This window comes from Trichomycterus rosablanca, chromosome 2 (assembly GCF_030014385.1).
Source record: "Trichomycterus rosablanca isolate fTriRos1 chromosome 2, fTriRos1.hap1, whole genome shotgun sequence".
Lineage (NCBI taxonomy): Eukaryota > Metazoa > Chordata > Actinopteri > Siluriformes > Trichomycteridae > Trichomycterus > Trichomycterus rosablanca.
The window spans coordinates 49,990,301-50,008,797 of record NC_085989.1 but is presented as its reverse complement, the minus strand read 5'-3'; the positions used below and the strand labels follow the sequence as shown (position 1 = coordinate 50,008,797).

General features: G+C 43.1%; 1 protein-coding gene across 2 annotated transcripts; it reads left to right on the top strand.

Moving 5' to 3' along the window:
* Positions 1-13,152: 13,152 nt before the first annotated feature.
* Positions 13,153-18,273, top strand: LOC134309265 (uncharacterized). 2 transcript variants are annotated; one of them, XM_062990915.1, is made up of 12 exons: positions 13,153-13,510; positions 13,788-14,044; positions 14,164-14,205; positions 14,283-14,353; positions 14,926-15,129; positions 16,138-16,224; positions 16,425-16,684; positions 16,816-16,944; positions 17,327-17,467; positions 17,573-17,696; positions 17,799-18,032; positions 18,155-18,273. In XM_062990915.1, exons 2-11 carry the CDS (start codon positions 13,989-13,991, stop codon positions 18,026-18,028), a joined length of 1,344 nt encoding a protein of 447 aa, XP_062846985.1. In that variant the 5' UTR covers positions 13,153-13,510; positions 13,788-13,988; the 3' UTR covers positions 18,029-18,032; positions 18,155-18,273. The 2 variants fall into 2 exon arrangements, 1 of the variants encoding a protein (XP_062846985.1); XR_010011021.1 differs by lacking the exons at positions 13,153-13,510; positions 13,788-14,044; positions 14,164-14,205; positions 14,283-14,353 and adding an exon at positions 14,563-14,739.
* Positions 18,274-18,497: the final 224 nt, after the last annotated feature.

Here is an 18,497-nt window from a genome sequence, read left to right as displayed (position 1 = left end):
TTCGAGACTTTGCGCTCCTCCACCTTCCGCTTGAGGATGCCCCAAAGATGTTCTATTGGGTTTAGGTCTGGAGACATGCTTGGCCAGTCCATCACCTTTACCCTCAGCCTCTTCAATAAAGCAGTGGTCGTCTTAGAGGTGTGTTTGGGGTCATTATCATGCTGGAACACTGCCCTGCGACCCAGTTTCCGGAGGGAGGGGATCATGCTCTGCTTCAGTATTTCACAGTACATATTGGAGTTCATGTGTCCCTCAATGAAATGTAACTCCCCAACACCTGCTGCACTCATGCAGCCCCAGACCATGGCATTCCCACCACCATGCTTGACTGTAGGCATGACACACTTATCTTTGTACTCCTCACCTGATTGCCGCCACACATGCTTGAGACCATCTGAACCAAACAAATTAATCTTGGTCTCATCAGACCATAGGACATGGTTCCAGTAATCCATGTCCTTTGTTGACATGTCTTCAGCAAACTGTTTGCGGGCTTTCTTGTGTAGAGACTTCAGAAGAGGCTTCCTTCTGGGGTGACAGCCATGCAGACCAATTTGATGTAGTGTGCGGCGTATGGTCTGAGCACTGACAGGCTGACCCCCCACCTTTTCAATCTCTGCAGCAATGCTGACAGCACTCCTGCACCTATCTTTCAAAGACAGCAGTTGGATGTGACGCTGAGCACGTGCACTCAGCTTCTTTGGACGACCAACGCGAGGTCTGTTCTGAGTGGACCCTGCTCTTTTAAAACGCTGGATGATCTTGGCCACTGTGCTGCAGCTCAGTTTCAGGGTGTTGGCAATCTTCTTGTAGCCTTGGCCATCTTCATGTAGCGCAACAATTCGTCTTTTAAGATCCTCAGAGAGTTCTTTGCCATGAGGTGCCATGTTGGAACTTTCAGTGACCAGTATGAGAGAGTGTGAGAGCTGTACTACTACATTGAACACACCTGCTCCCTATGCACACCTGAGACCTAGTAACACTAACAAATCACATGACATTTTGGATGGAAAATGACAAGCAGTGCTCAATTTGGACATTTAGGGGTGTAGTCTCTTAGGGGTGTACTCACTTTTGTTGCCGGTGGTTTAGACATTAATGGCTGTATATTGAGTTATTTTGAGGGAAGAATAAATTTACACTGTTATATAAGCTGCACACAGACTACTTTTCATTGTGTCAAAGTGTCATTTTGTCAGTGTTGTCCCATGAAAAGATATACTTAAATATCTGCAGAAATGTGAGGGGTGTACTCACTTTTGTGATACACTGTAAGTATTCACACCCATTTCTATGACGTTCAAAATTGAGCTCAGGTGCGTCCAGTTTACACTGATCATCCTTGAGATGCTTCTACAACTTGATTGGAGACCACCTGTGGTAAATTCAGTTGATTGAACATAATTTGGAATGGCACACACTTGTCTATAAAAGGTCTCACAGTTCACAGTGCATATCAGAGCAGAAACCAAGCAATGAAGTCAAAGGAATTGTCTTTAGACCTCCGAGACCGGATTGTGTCAAGGCACAAATCTGGGGAAGGATACGAAAATATTTCGGCAGCATTGAAGGTCCCGAAAAGCACTGTGGTCTCCATTATTCGGAAATGGAAGAAATTTGGAACCCCCAGAACCCTCCCTAGATCTGGCCACCCGACCAAACTTAGTAATCGGGGAAAAAGGGCCTTGGTCAGAGAGGTGACCAAGAACCCAATGGTCACTAAGGCAGAGCTCCACTGTTCCCTTGTGGAGATAGGACAACCATCCAGTAGGTCAACCATTGCTAACACACTTCACCAATCAGGTCTTTATGGTAGAGTGGCCAGATGGACGTCACTCCTCACTAAAAGGCACATGGCAACCCGCTTGGAGTTTGCCAAAAAGCACCTTAAGGATTCTCAGACCAGAGGAATCAAAATTCTCTTGTCACGTCTGGAGAAGCGTCATGTCTGGAGAAAAACGGGCACTGCTCATCACCTGGCTAACACCATCCCTACTGTCAAGCATGGTGGTGGCAGCATCATGCTGTGGGGATGTTTTTCTGTGGCAGGAACTGGGCGACTAGTCCACACAAGAGGGTAAAATGACAGCAGCCAAATATAGAGAGATTCTTCAAGAAAACCTGCTCCAGAGTGCTCTGGAACTCAGACTAGGGCGACGATTCATCGTCCAACACGACAATAACCCAAAGCACACAGCCAAGATAACAAAGGAGTGGCTTCAGGAGCAGTCTGTGAATGTCCTTGAGTGGCCTGGACTTGAATCCAATTGAACATCTCTGGAAAGACCTAAAAATGGCTGTCTACAGATGCTGCCCATCCAACCTGACTGAGCTTGAGAGGATCTGCAGAGAAGAATGGGAGAAAATGCCCAAAAACAGGCTTGACTCACAGACAGGCTGTGATTGCTGCCAAAGGTGCTTCAACAAAATATTAAGCCATGGGTGTGAATACTTATGTACCTATTATGTTTAAATGTTTACATTTGTAATAAATTTACAAAAATGTCTGAAAACATGTTTTCACTTTGTCATTATGGGCTATTTCATGTAGATGTAGAAGAAAACTAAACTTAAATCGGATTTCAAATATGTCTGTAACGTAACAAAATGATGAAAAAAGTGAAGGGGTGTGAATACTTTCTGATGGCACTGTACATGCAGAGGGGAACTGTCAGGGCCATCTGTGACCTCAGAGAGGACCTAATGTATTCTAAAAATACAAATCACTCAAAAAAAGTTGGGACAGTATGGAAATTTCATGTTTTATCTGCTCAACTTCATTTCATTTATTAATAAACATCCATTCCTGCATTTCAGACCTGCAACACATTCCAAAAGAAGTTGGGACAGTAAAGCGTTTACCACTTTGTAATGCTGTCGTTCCTTTTCACCACTTTGGCACTGAGGAGACCAAGTGATTTAGTGTTTCAGCTTTTATTTTGTCTCGTTCTTCCTGCAAACACGTCTTAAGATGTGCAACAGTATGGGGTCGTCGTTTCATTTTTCCTTTCAAAATTCTCCACATGTTCTCTATTGGGGACAGGTCAGGACTGCAGGTGGGTCAGCCACGCCTTTGTAATGTGTGCAGCAGGTGGTTTTGCATCGTCTTGTTGAAAAATGCTGGACGTCCCTGGAAAAGACGACGTCTTGAAGGCAGCACATGTTGCTCTACAATCTCAATGTACTTTTCTGCATTAATGCTGCCATAACAGAAGTGTAAATTACCTTTACCGAGGGCACTGACACGCCCCCATACCATGACAGACCTTGATACTGACACACCCCCATACCATGACAGACCCTGGCACTGACACAGACACGGCGTCCATTCTTTCCAATAGACTGATTCATCTGACCACAGTTCATGTTTCCACTGTGTGATGGTCCATCCTAGATGCCTCCAAGCCCAGAAAAGTTGACGCTGCTTCTGGACATGGTTAACATAAGGCTTAAAGTATGAAGTATCATTGGTGCAGTAACTCTGTATTGTAGAGCTTGATAAAGGTTTGATAAACTAATCCCTCACCCATGTGGTTATATCAGCTATTGTTGAGTGGCAGTTCTTGATGTAGCACCGTCTGAGGGATGGAAGATCATGGAGGTTCAGCTTAAGCCTGCGCTGTTGGCCTTTACAAACTGAAATTCCTCTTGATTCCTTGAATGGTTTAATGATATTCTGCACTTTAGAGGGAGAAATATGCAAATCGCTTCCAATCTTTCTTTGAGGTTCATTGTTTTTAAATATTTCAATCATTTTCTCACACATTTGTGGACAAACTGGATCCTCTGATCATCTTTACTCTTCAGAGACTCTCAGCCTTTCCTGGATGCTGCTTTTGTACCAAACCATGATCACAATCACCTGCTTATAATCACATCATTATTTAGTTTTTCACCTCATTACTAGCCCTAAATTGCCCCCGTCCCAACTTTTTTTTAAATGTGTTGCAGGCCTGAAATGCAGGAATGGATGTTATTAATAAATGAAATGAAGTTGAGCAGATAAAACATGAAATATATCAGGTTCATCCTGTCTGACATCAAATAAAAGTCAAAGTAAATGTAAGAAACTCTGTGTTTTTATTTTATTAACATTTTCCATACTGTCCCAACTTTTCTGAATTGGGGTTGTACATTTGTTATTGTGTGGAGCTTAATGAAGGAACATTCAAAACCAAAGCAACGTCAACATTTTTAATGTTTTTTGTATATATGACGTAAAGCACCTGTGATTTGTTCATTCTCTTGAACTTTTATTTATCAGAGAAAAGATTTCTAATATTTTACTCACCAACTTCATTTAGTTTTGTAAATATAAACACATTTAGAATATAATGCCTGAAAAACACGGGAAGCTTTTAAATGTTCCAGAATATTTTATCTTTTTTTATAAAAACTTGGTTTTATTAAACTGAACATCTTTTAAAAAGGAACTGTGCAGCTGTATGAACTAATACTGGATTATTAAAGTATTAAGATCAAGACTTTAACCCTTGATGCTGGATAGAAACACAACATCCAAGCTCAAATTCGGAGACAACAGCTTCAGCGTGCTTTGAATGTTTACATACATTTTCATCTGCTGTAGGAAAGCTTTCCATAGGATTTAAAACAAAAGCATCTGTAGGCAAAAGGAAGGCCTGTCTCACCATCCACAATCCACCTGCTGCAATAGGTATAATGGGATTGACGTCATGACTTCATCCAGGCCACCAGAGATTAGCCACATGACACTTTGGTGGTACGCACGCACACTAAAACTGTAGCTAGTTGTTTGTAGCTGTTAGCCAAATAGCTTTTATATACGTATAATTTAAACGTATAATTTTAAAGTTAATCTTGCACTTGTAGTTAATACAGAGTATCTAGACTTATACTGTTTTATTGTGGTTATTCTAAAATAACGCTTGTGTTTCCTAACATAAATCCCTGCTTGTTTTCGAAGTCTGTTACTAGGAAACTTCTGCTATCTGCATCCGAACGAAGCTCGTTTTAGCTTGTTTTCGTTCAATTTGTAATCCAGCGCATGAACACCTTTGTTTTCTGGAGAATTAAAACAGTTTTTCTGTCTGTACGAAGCGTGTTTGTTTGTTTTGTACACCAGCACATAAACGCATTTTTGTCCAGAATTACAGCCATTTTTTGTCCGACGTAGCGTGTTTGTGTGTGTTTGTTTTTTGTATTCCAGCTTATCAACGCCTGTTTCGTCTGGAAATAAAGCCGCTTTTCTGTGACTACCAGCAGAAGCGCCGGTGAATCCAACTTAAACAGCAACTTCAACTCATCATCTAAAGCTAAGTACATTTCTCTGTTATAATGGCCCCAGCAGGAGCTTTATATCCCTGTGTTGAGTGTGCAATGTTCAGTTATTCTTTCTCCGTTGTTACTGATAACTTTATATGTGATAAGTGTAGATTAGTTGTTAGTCTGACGGAGAAGATCTCAGTGTTAGAGGGGCGCATTCGGGCTTTAGAACAGACTACTGCTAGTGAGTGCTTAGATTTAGCTGTAGCAGTCCCGAATGCCAGCAGTTTAGGTGTAGAACCCCAGACTCCGGCATTAGACCCCCCACAGCTGGGCGACTGGTTGACGTCTCGGCGACATAGTCGTAGGGCAAAGCACCAACTGTTACGGCGGCGTGAGGTGGAACCTCGGGGTTTTTTAGAACCAATGTGCAACGGTACACAAAAGAGAGCAGAGCCGGAATACAGTTCAAAAGTGCAGTTTATTTACACGTGTTTACAAGTGTTCATGTGGGTGTGCGCAATTGTCCTTTCGGAGTTCTGGTGCAGTGGCTGGCAAGTGGTGGCGATCCGGTGCGAGACGTCCGGGCAAGGCACGCTGTATGGCGCCACATCAATGTCAAAACTAGAGGGCGCAACTTTTAACATTTTGCGTGTGTAAATATCCCTCTCGCGAGTGCAAATGTGAAACTCGCGAGCACAAAAAGAGGAATTGCGTGCGCACTGATCATAAACTTGCTCTCAAACTGTCTTTTTCACTCTCGAATGTTGTTTTTCTGCTCGATTTCATTGTTGTGTGCGCGCGCAAAAGCAAATTGCGCTCGGCTGCTCTTTCTGTGCAAGAGAAATTTTTGCGCTCGAGTTTTCAAAGGGGTGGTTTTGACAGTTTGGGGGCGGAGTCAGGGCCGGCTCTATCAGCGAATGCTATTGGCTGATGTGTCTCCTGGTTTTGGCACTGACCGCCTACAACGAAAAGCCTTCTCCGGAAAACAAAGATGGAGGACGAAGAAGAACGCCGACAGGTGAGTTAGGCTAAAAGCCAAACCTTGAGTTTATCGAAATCATAATTATTATTATCGAAATAATAATTTAACAGTGAAGCTGAACACTTTTTATGAGGACGCATTCACTGATTTCTGGCATTTTTCCTCTATCAACTTAAAATAGACGCAATTACAGAATGCAGCGAGGCGCATCATCGGAATGCTGAGGCAGGCCTTAGAGTCGCCGTCTCAAAACGGTAAAATAATGTTACCTTGTGTTACTAGTTTCTTTTTTTGTCTGTCTTGTATATTGCTTTTTGTATTAAAGCTTTTAGTGGTTATTTTGTCGCTATGGGTCAGCTAGTAAACTAATTTAGTTAGCCTATAGCCTCTGCTATGGTACCTAAACCTGCAATGTGATGAGCTTTTGGGAATTCATTTTTCAATTTAGTTAAAGTTCACTCAGGACAGATGAAGTTGTCTTCACGGTGTCAGGTATTACAGATACATCAGGTCAGGTAGTGCTAACGTCAACCAGTTAGTTTAGAAGATATACTTTATTTGTCACATATACATATACAGTTGTACAGTACAATTAAATTCTTTCTTCGCATATCCCAGCTTGTTTGGAAGCTGGGGTCAGAGCGCAGGGTCAGCCACCTTACGGCGCCCCTGGAGCAGACAGGGTTAAGGGTCTTGCTCAAGGACCCAACAGTGGCTGCATAGCAGAGCCTGGATTTGAACCCCCAATCTTCCGGTTGATAGACCAAAGCTCTACCCACTAGGCTACCACTGTCCCAAGCTAATCGTTTAAGCTAATCGTTTACATATTAGGATGAATGACTTGTTAAGCTGATAATGTAGATGGAGCTCCGGTTCAGAGAGGCCAGGCATCAGGGGAGTAGGCACCCCTAGGGTCAAGGCAGCAGACAGGCCAAAGAACAGAAGCAGTCACGAGGCAGGTCCAACCAACCGTGTCTGCTGCTTCAGGCAGCTCACGCAACAAGCTGGATGAGAATACGGCCAGGTCTGAATCTTTTAAAGAAAACTGAAAGTCACGGACAAGTTGTTAATGTTGTCTTAATAATTTTAAATTATATTCAAAAGTGTATCTATAGTGATTGTGTGACGCGACGGATCAAGAATGGACGCTCGCGGATTGTAAAAAGAACACTTTAATAATGCGTGGAACAAAAAAAAGGCACAAAACAAAACCCGGAACACGGAAGCAAACAACACAGACTAGGAAAAGGCAAAAAGCGTAGTAATATATATCAGGCAGAAATCGGTACACAGGAAAAGCTAATAGAAGAATAAACGCTCGGTAAGCTCAGGAAAAATACACTGGCAATACTTCGCAACGAGCCCGAATAACCACACAGTATATATATGGTCCATGATTAGAAGCAGCTGCGATCATTAGTATTCCGGGGAACCGATTCCTTGAAGAGATTCAGGATTCACGGAGTAGTCAGGTGATCGGGTCACGTGCGTTCCAGAAGGATCCTGGGAATCGTAGTCCTCACTCTCCGGCACAGAACCCGCTGTGCAGGAAGTGCGTGTGACATTACCCACCCCCGATGAGTCCGGGACGGCCACGGGACGAGGACGCCCGCGACGACCACCAACCACGCGACCGAAGGAACCGACTGAGGAGACATCTGGACGCGACGAGGACTTCCTGGTGGGACCACTAGTGAGACCACCGTCCGATCTGGACTGAGGTTCAGAGGGACGTCTTCTAGGCCGACCTCTGGGACGGGGACCAGGCTTGGCTGGGAAGCGCTGATGAAATTCTGCTTTAAGTATGGGATCGAGGACCTCCTCAGCTGGCACCCAGCACTGTTCCTCGGGACCATAGCCCTCCCAGTCGACCAGATACTGGAGCTTGCCTCCACGTCTCCTTGAGTTTAACAACTGACTGACAGCGTAAGCAGGAGACCCGTCGACAACTGTCGGTGGTGGTGGCATCGAATCAGGCGAGACCTCGTCCAATGGACCTGGAATGACAGGTTTAAGAAGGGATACATGAAAAGAACTTGATACCCGGAACTGAGCAGGTAAGTCCAACCGATATGTGACGTTATTGATTCTCTTAAGAATTCTATATGGACCAATGTACTTAGGGGTAAGTTTCTTGCACCCCTCGGCAAACCTGAAGTCTCTGGTCGATAACCACACTCGATCACCTGGTTGGAAGAGAGGTGTTTCACTGCGATGCCTGTCGGAACACTCCTTATAACGCTGAAGAGCAGAATCAATGCGTTGGTGAGTACTCTCCCAGACCTCCTCACTCCTCCGCATCCACTCATCAACAGCTGGTACATTGGTTGTGAGAGCATGCCAAGGCGCCAAAGGTGGTTGATATCCTAGAATGCACTGAAACGGGGTCAGGCCAGTAGAAGAACTTACAAGCGAGTTTTGCGCCATCTCCGCCCAACCCAGATATCGTGCCCAGTCATTAGGGTTATTATGGCAATACAGTCTAAGAAACTTTCCTAATTCTTGGTTCACCCGTTCACATTGTCCATTAGATTGTGGGTGATACCCTGAGGTCAGACTAACAGACACTCCGATTTGTTCGAAGAAGGCAGACCAGACTTGGGACGTGAACTGGGGACCCCTATCAGACACAATGTCTTCAGGGATACCAAATAAACGAAAAACTTGAGTAAACAAGGCCTCCGCAGTCTTGAATGCAGAAGGGAGAACTGAAAATGGTATAAAACGAACACCGCGAGAAAATCTGTCCAAGACTGTAAGTACAGTAGTGTAAGTAAGGGATTCGGGAAGATCTGTAACAAAGTCAATGGCAATGTGAGACCAAGGGCGAGCGGGTATAGGCAAAGGCATTAACTTCCCTGCAGGCAACGTTTTCGGTGTCTTGCATTGGGCACAAACAGAACAAGAGGAGACAAAGCGGTGAACATCAGCAGAAAGAGTCTCCCACCAGTATTTGCTAGCTACCAGTTGCCGTGTTCTACCTTCCCCTGGGTGACCAGACGACAGCGAGGAATGAGCCCAAGTGAGTAAACGATCCCTGAATTCTTTGGGAACATAGATCTGGTCTACAGGGCATTGGTCTGGTGGGTGCACTCTAGCCTTTTTAATGTCTTCATCTATCTCCCATCTAATGGCTGCAATACTGACCTCATCTGGAAGGATAGGTTTGGGTTCTCTGTCTTTCTCAGAGACCTCCTGACACTGGGATACAGCGACTCTGGACAGCGCATCAGCCTTCGTGTTCCGGGTACCAGGGCGGAAAGAAATGCTGAAACGAAACCTTGAGAAGAACAAAGACCACCTGGCCTGACGTGCATTCATGCGCTTGGCATTTTTGAGATATTCTAAGTTCTTATGGTCTGTAAGAACAATGAAAGGGTGATTGGCCCCCTCCAACCAATGTCTCCATTCCTCTAAAGCTAGTTTGACTGCCAATAATTCTCTATCTCCTATGCCGTAATTACTCTCAGCGGGACTAAGTTTATGAGAGTAAAAAGCCACTGGGTAGAGCTTGCGAGGATTACCAGCATGTTGCGAGAGAACAGCTCCTACTCCCGATTCTGAAGCATCTACCTCCACCACAAAAGGTTCGGCCGGATTAGGGTGTCTGAGTATGGGAGCTGAGGTAAACGCCTTTTTTAACAACTCAAAGGCTGACTCTGCCTGTAAGCTCCAAGCAAGCTGTTTGGTGGCTCCCTTTAAGAGGGTAGTAAGGGGCGCAGCGATAGAACTAAAATGGCGTATAAAACGGATAATGGAACATGGACGCGGCCACTGAACCACGGCTTGAACCTTATGGTCATCCATAACTATCCCGTTATGACTAATAACGTAACCGAGAAAGGAAATGGTCTGAGCATGAAATTCACATTTTTCTACTTTGATGTACAAGAGGTTTTGTAAAAGCCTACTCAACACTGAACGGACATGAGCAACATGGGTATCTAAGTCAGGGGAATACACTAGAATATCATCTAAATAAGCGATTACAAATCTCCCAATCATGTCCCTTAGGACATCATTGATGAAAGCTTGGAACACAGAGGGGGCGTTGCTAAGCCCAAAGGGCATTACACAGTATTCGTAGTGCCCCCTAGTGGTGACAAAAGCTGTCTTCCATTCATCCCCCTCTCTCATTCTTACCAAATTATAGGTGCTACGGAGGTCTAATTTGGTAAAGTACTTGGCTTCCCTGAGTTGTTCTAAAGCTATAGGAATGAGAGGCAAAGGATAAGGGTATTTCTTAGTGACTAGATTAAGTTTCCGATAGTCGATACATGGTCTAAGAGTACCATCCTTCTTATCCACAAAGAAGAAGCCGGAGGCCGCAGGCGACGTGGAAGGTCTAATAAAACCCTGGGCTAACGCCTCCTGTATATAATCCTCCATAGCACTCTCCTCCTGTTGAGTGAGGGGATAGACCCTTGATTTAGGTAAATCTGCATTCTCCTCAAGGTCTATAGCACAATCATACAAACGGTGTGGAGGTAATTTTGTAGCATTGCCCTTGCTAAAAACCTCCAGCAGGTCAGAGTACTCGGAGGGAATAACATACGACTTTTCGGACTGATGGTCTACAACAGACGTGCATCTTAGAGGTACAGAGGGATACAGTAAACAATTGCTATGACAAAATGGGGACCAGGCTACTAACTCACGGTTCGACCAAGAAATGTTGGGATTGTGGAGTTCTAACCAGGGGAGACCAAGAATAATCTGATAAGAAGACATAGAAATTACAAAAAGAGAGAGCTGTTCCACATGTAAAGCGCTAGCTTGAATTGACAAAGGATAGGTAGTAGAAGAAATGGGAGCCTCTCCAACAGGCTCTCCATCCAGGGCGGTGACACGGAGGGGAGTTTTCAAGGTCTTCACTGGAATCTGTAGCTTGGAGACTAGCTCAGCATGGATGAAATTCCCCTCTGCACCGGAGTCAATCAGGGCTGAAACAACAGAAACTCTTTGTTGGTAGTAAACCTTTACGTGCAAAAGAAATGACCTTGAAATTAACCTCTTTGTGGAAATACTCACCACATTAGCACGTGAAGTACTCTCCACGTGCTTTCCAGGGGTTGAAGACCTTGACCTTTGAGGACGAGCCCCACAGTCACGCAGAACATGACCCGCCCTGCCACAATACAAGCACAAGCCACTAGCAAATCTGCGCTGCCTCTCCTCAGTGGTGAGACGAGTGGTGTCGAGCTGCATGGGTACCGGGGTCTCCTCGATGAAATCATTGACAGGATAAACACGAGACACACGTGGGTGAGCTGAGATGGTTCTCCTGGGTTGAAGTAAATGATCCAGGCGAATGGCTAATGTGATGAGTTTGTTAAGAGACAGATTCTCATCCTTACAAGCTAGTTCTGACAATATGTCACCATTGAGTCCCTGGCGAAACATCACTATCAAGGCTGGATCATTCCATCCGCTACCAGCCGCAAGGGTGCGGAATTCTATAGCATACTCAGACACAGATCGTTTACCTTGACGAAGTTTCACGAGTAGGTCCCCACTGGATCTCCCCTCATGAGGGTGGTCAAAGACAGCCTGGAATTGCTCCAAAAAAAGTTCATAAGTCATGGTGTTGATCTGTGACCACATGGCTGTGGCCCACTCCAAGGTGAAGGTCAAGCGTGAAATTACAAACGATATTTTGGATTGGTACGAACTTACAGGAGAGTTATTGAAATAAACAGAGCATTGTAGCAAAAAACCCCGACATAAATTTGGTGAGCCATCAAACTTGTCCGGTTTGCTCACAGGAAAAATCATATTCCCCACAGCGGGTCCTTGTGAGGGTTCACTGTGTGATGGCTGTGGTACCTCTACAGGATAATTTTGAAATTGAGCAGACAGTTTACCAATACCCTCGATAACCTGAGAAATCTGAGTTTGTTGCTCACCCTGTTGTCGAGCCAGACGGTTCAGAGACTGGGAAAGCTCCTCCATAGCCTGTTGGTGTTGTCCAAGAAGTATGCCTTGGCTGGTTATGGCCTTCTGAAACGCCTCGGGATCCGCCATCCAAACGACGTCGGCGAAGTATTCTGTGACGCGACGGATCAAGAATGGACGCTCGCGGATTGTAAAAAGAACACTTTAATAATGCGTGGAACAAAAAAAAGGCACAAAACAAAACCCGGAACACGGAAGCAAACAACACAGACTAGGAAAAGGCAAAAAGCGTAGTAATATATATCAGGCAGAAATCGGTACACAGGAAAAGCTAATAGAAGAATAAACGCTCGGTAAGCTCAGGAAAAATACACTGGCAATACTTCGCAACGAGCCCGAATAACCACACAGTATATATATGGTCCATGATTAGAAGCAGCTGCGATCATTAGTATTCCGGGGAACCGATTCCTTGAAGAGATTCAGGATTCACGGAGTAGTCAGGTGATCGGGTCACGTGCGTTCCAGAAGGATCCTGGGAATCGTAGTCCTCACTCTCCGGCACAGAACCCGCTGTGCAGGAAGTGCGTGTGACATTTTGTCCTCCAGAAGCCATATGTTTCCCCCTTTTCCAGACCTTTTCCTGGTCTGTTTAAGAGGAAAACAAACTATGCCAGACCTTGAAAAAGGGCAGTGAAGTCTAAACGTATTCAGTTTTTTCTGTTGGACAAAGTGACTGAGCGTACTCCCAAGACTAGTGAAGAGATGGTACTTCTCCGGGCTGGGCTGGGCCATAGGACCATTGATATTCCTGAGGATGCTGACCACTCTGAGCTAAGTCTAAAATTTGGATTTCAGAGATATGCTTCACTGTTAGTATTGCTAGAATTTCCCTTAGTATGTATTCTTGTTGTCATTAACTCTAGAATTTGAACCATTTTGTTTCCTTGTTTTACTTAACTGAGTGTGAAAAATATCTTAAAAAGATACATAACATTTGAATTTGTTGACAAGGGGAAGTGAGTTCATCTCTACCCAAAAAAAGTTACAAATTTTAGATGCATCCCCATGATGAAAAATCCTGGCACACAGTTGAAAGTTAAATGTTATACACATGACAAGGTATGTATTAAAAAGGGTAACGCATGGCCTGATGCCCTGATCAAAACCATGCAAATCCGCAGTGCCTTGCCATGTTTTAATGCGTCATCATCATGTACCTATTTACTGTAGAATTTTAACCATAGACCCCAGAAGTGCTCCATCCACATGCTCTATCATTAAACTTAACTTGTCTTCACGTTCCATAGATTTCAGCACTCCTCATAGAATCCTTCCCAAAAATGGCTACTTTGGATGGGGCCTGGTTGCTGTACAAAGCAGCTGGTAAGAAACTGAATATGCAGTGACAAATTTCACAAGGGATTTCTATGTGCAAATGTACAACACACTACAGTACACATAAATAGGAATGAATCATAAAGCGTTTCTGTGCAGTGCTGAGATCAAGAATAATGCTAATACTTAAGTTCGTTGTCTAATGCATACCAAAAGCACAAAAAAAGATATACTACAAGGGTCACAGCAGAGGCAGTTTTTGTTTGCACAAAACACTTGTATGAACAACTATAAAAATATAATTACTTCTTTTTCAATGAAACAGGGGGCTCAGGACAGCGAAATCTTAATGTTGTATCACCTGAGGCGGAGGGCTATTCTGGAGCCCACCTGATTACCGGTTATACAGGAAAGGGCTGCTATTATATAATGCCCATCCAGGATAGCTTGGACACAAGCCCTCTGCCCTTCTCAGCCAAAGAGTTTTCTAGGATGCCTAAGGCAAATTGCATCAACTGCCACATCCATGTACCTGTACAGCTGCTGTCACTTCACATTCAAGATTGTCAGCAAACTGTCAATGTACGTATGTACTAAATGCAGTACCTTTGTTACTGTAATTACATACTTGTTAAGAGTATTTAATGGTTTAAAGCTGTTTGTAATTGTGGTGGTGTTGGCCTGTTTTCCCGCCCCACCAGGACACTGGCTCAGATTGTGAAATTACCAATGATCCATCTGAGGTAATTAAAAAATTACTGATAGTTTCAGCCTGGGATTTCACCTAGTTGAAAGGTATTACAGTTTCTGTGTTTTGCAGATTTGCCCCATCTGTGAGGTGCCATACCCTGTTAAAGATCTGCCTTTACATGCAAGCTTTTGTGGTGAAAGGTGAGCGCAATAGATCCAGCTGTAATGTTTTTGCAAAGTACTACTACCAATTCATGTAAGGACTAGTGCATGTGCAGTGCACTAATATAATTTTTTTTTCAAGTGCTTTACTCCCAACTCGAATTCATAAAAATTTTGGTTTGTACACATGTGTACAATTGGGAAAACCTCTAAATTACATTTTCTTTTACTGTTTCCCATTTAGCAGCCATCCCCTTTATTCTGGCATGGAACCCAGCACATCCGCTGCAGCTTCAGCAGTTCAGTCAGTGCTTCCAGTTGCTTCCCCATTAGCACCAGGAATAGACAGTAATAAAACACCCTGGGAGAGATTGGGGGCTCTCTTTGGGGATGAAATCTACACATTTGTCAGGGGGAAAACACAGGTAGACAGTTGACAAAGTAGTGAAAACATTTGTTCATTTAGCAACATTGTCATCTTACGTTAGGCATTTGTATTTTTGTTTGCTGTACATTTGTGTCCAGTTGTAATTGTAAGCCTTTTCCCCCTATTTCCTGCAGTTTAAATATTAACAGCTTTTTTTTTTTTTGCTTTTTTGTCTTTCATTAAGAATGGAAATCAGTACAAGATCCACAAAAGGCTTTGCGACTCTTCCTGGAGCAACTTAAGCAAGAGGGGGGAAGTCAACCATCACTAATTCTGTCCCTGGATTCAACAGATAATGACGAACAAAGGGATGGTTCTCTCATCAAATTTTACAAAGAAGACCGTGAAAAAAGGCAATGGGCAGCTCCTTTCCGCTGCAGCATTAAAGGTATGTAGTGACAAATTAATGAAATACATTATGTAAACCATGCAATGATGTTTAAAATGATGCAGTGTACTAACACAAAACAAGTAACTTGTAACTGCTTTATGTAATTTCCCATACATTTCCCTTTAAGCAGTTTTGACTTGACATTATAGAATTCATTAATACAGAAATACATTGTACTTGTTAACCTGTTGTACTGTACAAACCCGAAACAGAATTTCTCTCCAAGAATGATCCGTTTTAATTGGGGCTGTCGAAGTTAACGCGATAATAACACATTAACGCAATCTCAATTTAACGCGATTTAAAAAAATAGTGCCGTTAACGCAAATTCTATTTGGCTCTGCGAGTCATCCGTAGTTCATGTTGACACTTGCCACCGTTTTTCATTTGCGGTTTGTTAACATAATGTAACCGAGCGTGGTAGTGATGCACTCGCTTAATAAAGAAATAAATACACGGTATATTCACAAGTTGTCGGGAGCAGAACACTTTTATTAACTCCTTCTGTTACGGTACCGAATAGCTGGAGTCATCGCGTTAGCCAAGCATGCTAGTCCATGAACTATGGAAGCCCCAAAGGGTCAAAACACACTCACTTCGTGTAGAAACGTCCATCAAATATCACGATACAACCACAGAAAAGTCTGTTACAATAACTACGCCTTATCCCACCTAAAGCACAGCTGATCTACAATGTTTGGAGAAATTCTAACCTACAATCTGACATTTATACGAAGTCAAGGGTCTCTGCTGGATAGTGTTACTGCCTAGTATGTCAGTGAATTACAGTTTTCTCTTGTCCCAGCAGTTTTTGACATAAGTACATTTAGCATAAAATGTGTTCACCATTTTAATTGTAACATTTCACTTAAAAATCCTTGTTTTATATTTGTTTTTTAATGCGATTAATCGCGATTAACTATATGAAATTCTGAGATTAATCGCGATTAAAATTTTTAATCGTTTGACAGCCCTAGTTTTAATATGTACATTGTGTCATTGTAGGGGATGCTGCAATTGGAGTGGGTGTGACAAGACATGTGCTATCCTTAGCCATTGCCAGGTTAAAACATGGTTTTAACCTAAATTTTGGTATGTGTACTGTTAAATGCCTCTTCTCAATTTCAAAGCACTGAGCATTGAAAACAAACATAATACCTAATCATGTGTTGATTTGTTAACCTGTTGCATGCTGCATGCAAGTGTATTTTAGCCACTTCTTTTATGGTTTAACTAGCCATGCGAAGGCATTGTTGCCTTCCCTTTGACTACCTAAATTGATCTTAATCCAGGCAATGCAGCAGAGACACTCTTGTTTGAAGGAGAACCTGAGCACCTGGTCCCTGCTGCATCTCCAGTGCTACTGGAGAGCGATCTTTTCCGCATGGCGGGTAGGATCCTTGGTCACACAGTGATTAATGGTGGTCCTACCCTGCCTGGGTTGAGTCAGGCTGTGGTCAGTGCCTTAACAAGTGGCCAAAATGAAATGACAAAATCAAAGCTCTGCCTAGAAGACTGCTCTGATATAGAGCAAAGGAACACCATTGGTCTTGTGAGTACCACTAAACATAGACATGCATTAAACACAGACCTTTTATGTCTAACCCGTGGATTTTGAATTGTGCTTTCTTGGGATATTCATAAGGAATTATCATTTGACAATGATATCTTAATGTTTTAAAGCTGCTAAAAGAAGAGTGGACTGAGGAAGAATCCTCAAGAATAACTCATCTCTGCTTGGATTGGTGCTGCACAGTGCCTACAAAAGACACAAACAAGCTGCTGATATTTCAGCAGCTCCTCTCCCATGCTGTATGTATATTTCTTAATATTTGCTGCCACATTAGTCATGTCATATAATTAAAATGATTGCTGTTACTTTTCTAGCAATGTATATGATACATGACAGTGCGTAATTACCTTTTTGTTATTTTAACATGAATGGATGTGGCAAGAGCAGCCATAAGAGTTATAGAAATAGCAAGAAAAATGTATGGTTAGGTCCCCCTCACTAGCTATCTGCTAGTTGTTGTCCTTGTCCTAAATAAGCAATAACCAAGGTCAAGAGGTCAATTTAATCACAAGTTTCTTATTCCACTGTACATACATGATTTGATATGTCTCTGAGAAATGTTTGTGAAGCTCTAAACAACACTTGAAACTACCTTGTCTGTGCTACCCCCTCCCTCCACAGGTGCTTGGTAGAGTGACTGCCCAGATTAAGCAGCTCAGAAAAGGGATAAAAGACACAGGCATTTGGCCACTAATCGAACACAGACCTGATGTAGTACCCTTGCTGTTCCCCACAGAAACAGATGTTCAGTTAACTACACAGGTAGGTTCCACCCCCCCACCCGAAATATGTTCATGGTGTATGGGTTTATTATTCTGGCATATGTGAACCTTTCCAATCTATGTCTTTCTCTACACAACACTGAAGCTGGTTCTGCAATCCATCATATGGCCTGATGCAAGATCTGCTCACGATGATAGTGAAGACGATGACATGCCTGAAGAGACACTTACTCTTCTCTCTGCATTTTTCAGAAGATTTGTCGAACAGGGTACTCGGTTCAAATGTGTTACGTTTTGTGAAAAATGACCTTAATTGATAGTTACATAGCAAATAATTTGCTGACAATGTATTGCTACCTTGTTTGGTTTAGCATCCTCTCACAGTTTAAAGATGCTTATGAGGTTCTGGTTCGGCTGGGAGGTGCCACCTCGACACCTGAGGCTGGAAGTCGTTCAGTCCAGAGGACCCAAACACCTTCCAACTGCAGCAACGTGTTCGGAACGTCTGCGTTTGCCAAACCACTACAAAAGGTTTGAAGAGCTCAAGGCTGATCTTATGGTCTGTCTTCTATCTGTGGAGACTGGGTTTGGCCTAGTCTAAACAGGTAAGTTTTCAAACAGTTACTGTATTCAACTAACCTAGTAGTCCTCACCATTTCCAGTATTACTAAAAGCACAATTTTTTGCTTCTGTCCCCCCCCTTTTGCTTCTGTGTGTCTTACGCTAGGCCTGCCCAGCAACAGTTTTTTGGAACTGCCCAGCAACAGTTTTTTTTTTTTTTTAATAAATAACTTCTTACAGTATTTTAATATTTTCCCCAGTACACAATAAACAAACTTTGATAAATCCAGAGCTATCTTTATTTAAAAACATACAATTCTCAGCCAGTGGCAAAAATATATTCACGACATGTTAAATACAGGTCCCTTGCTGGCATGTCTGGATCACCCTGTTCAATGAGGGACTGAACTATTTGTCTTTGTTCTTCATTCAAATGCGACTCAATTTGAGGAACCACAATCTCCCCTTCCATCTCACCATCATGGTTTGTGGCAATGTCCCAGTCAATG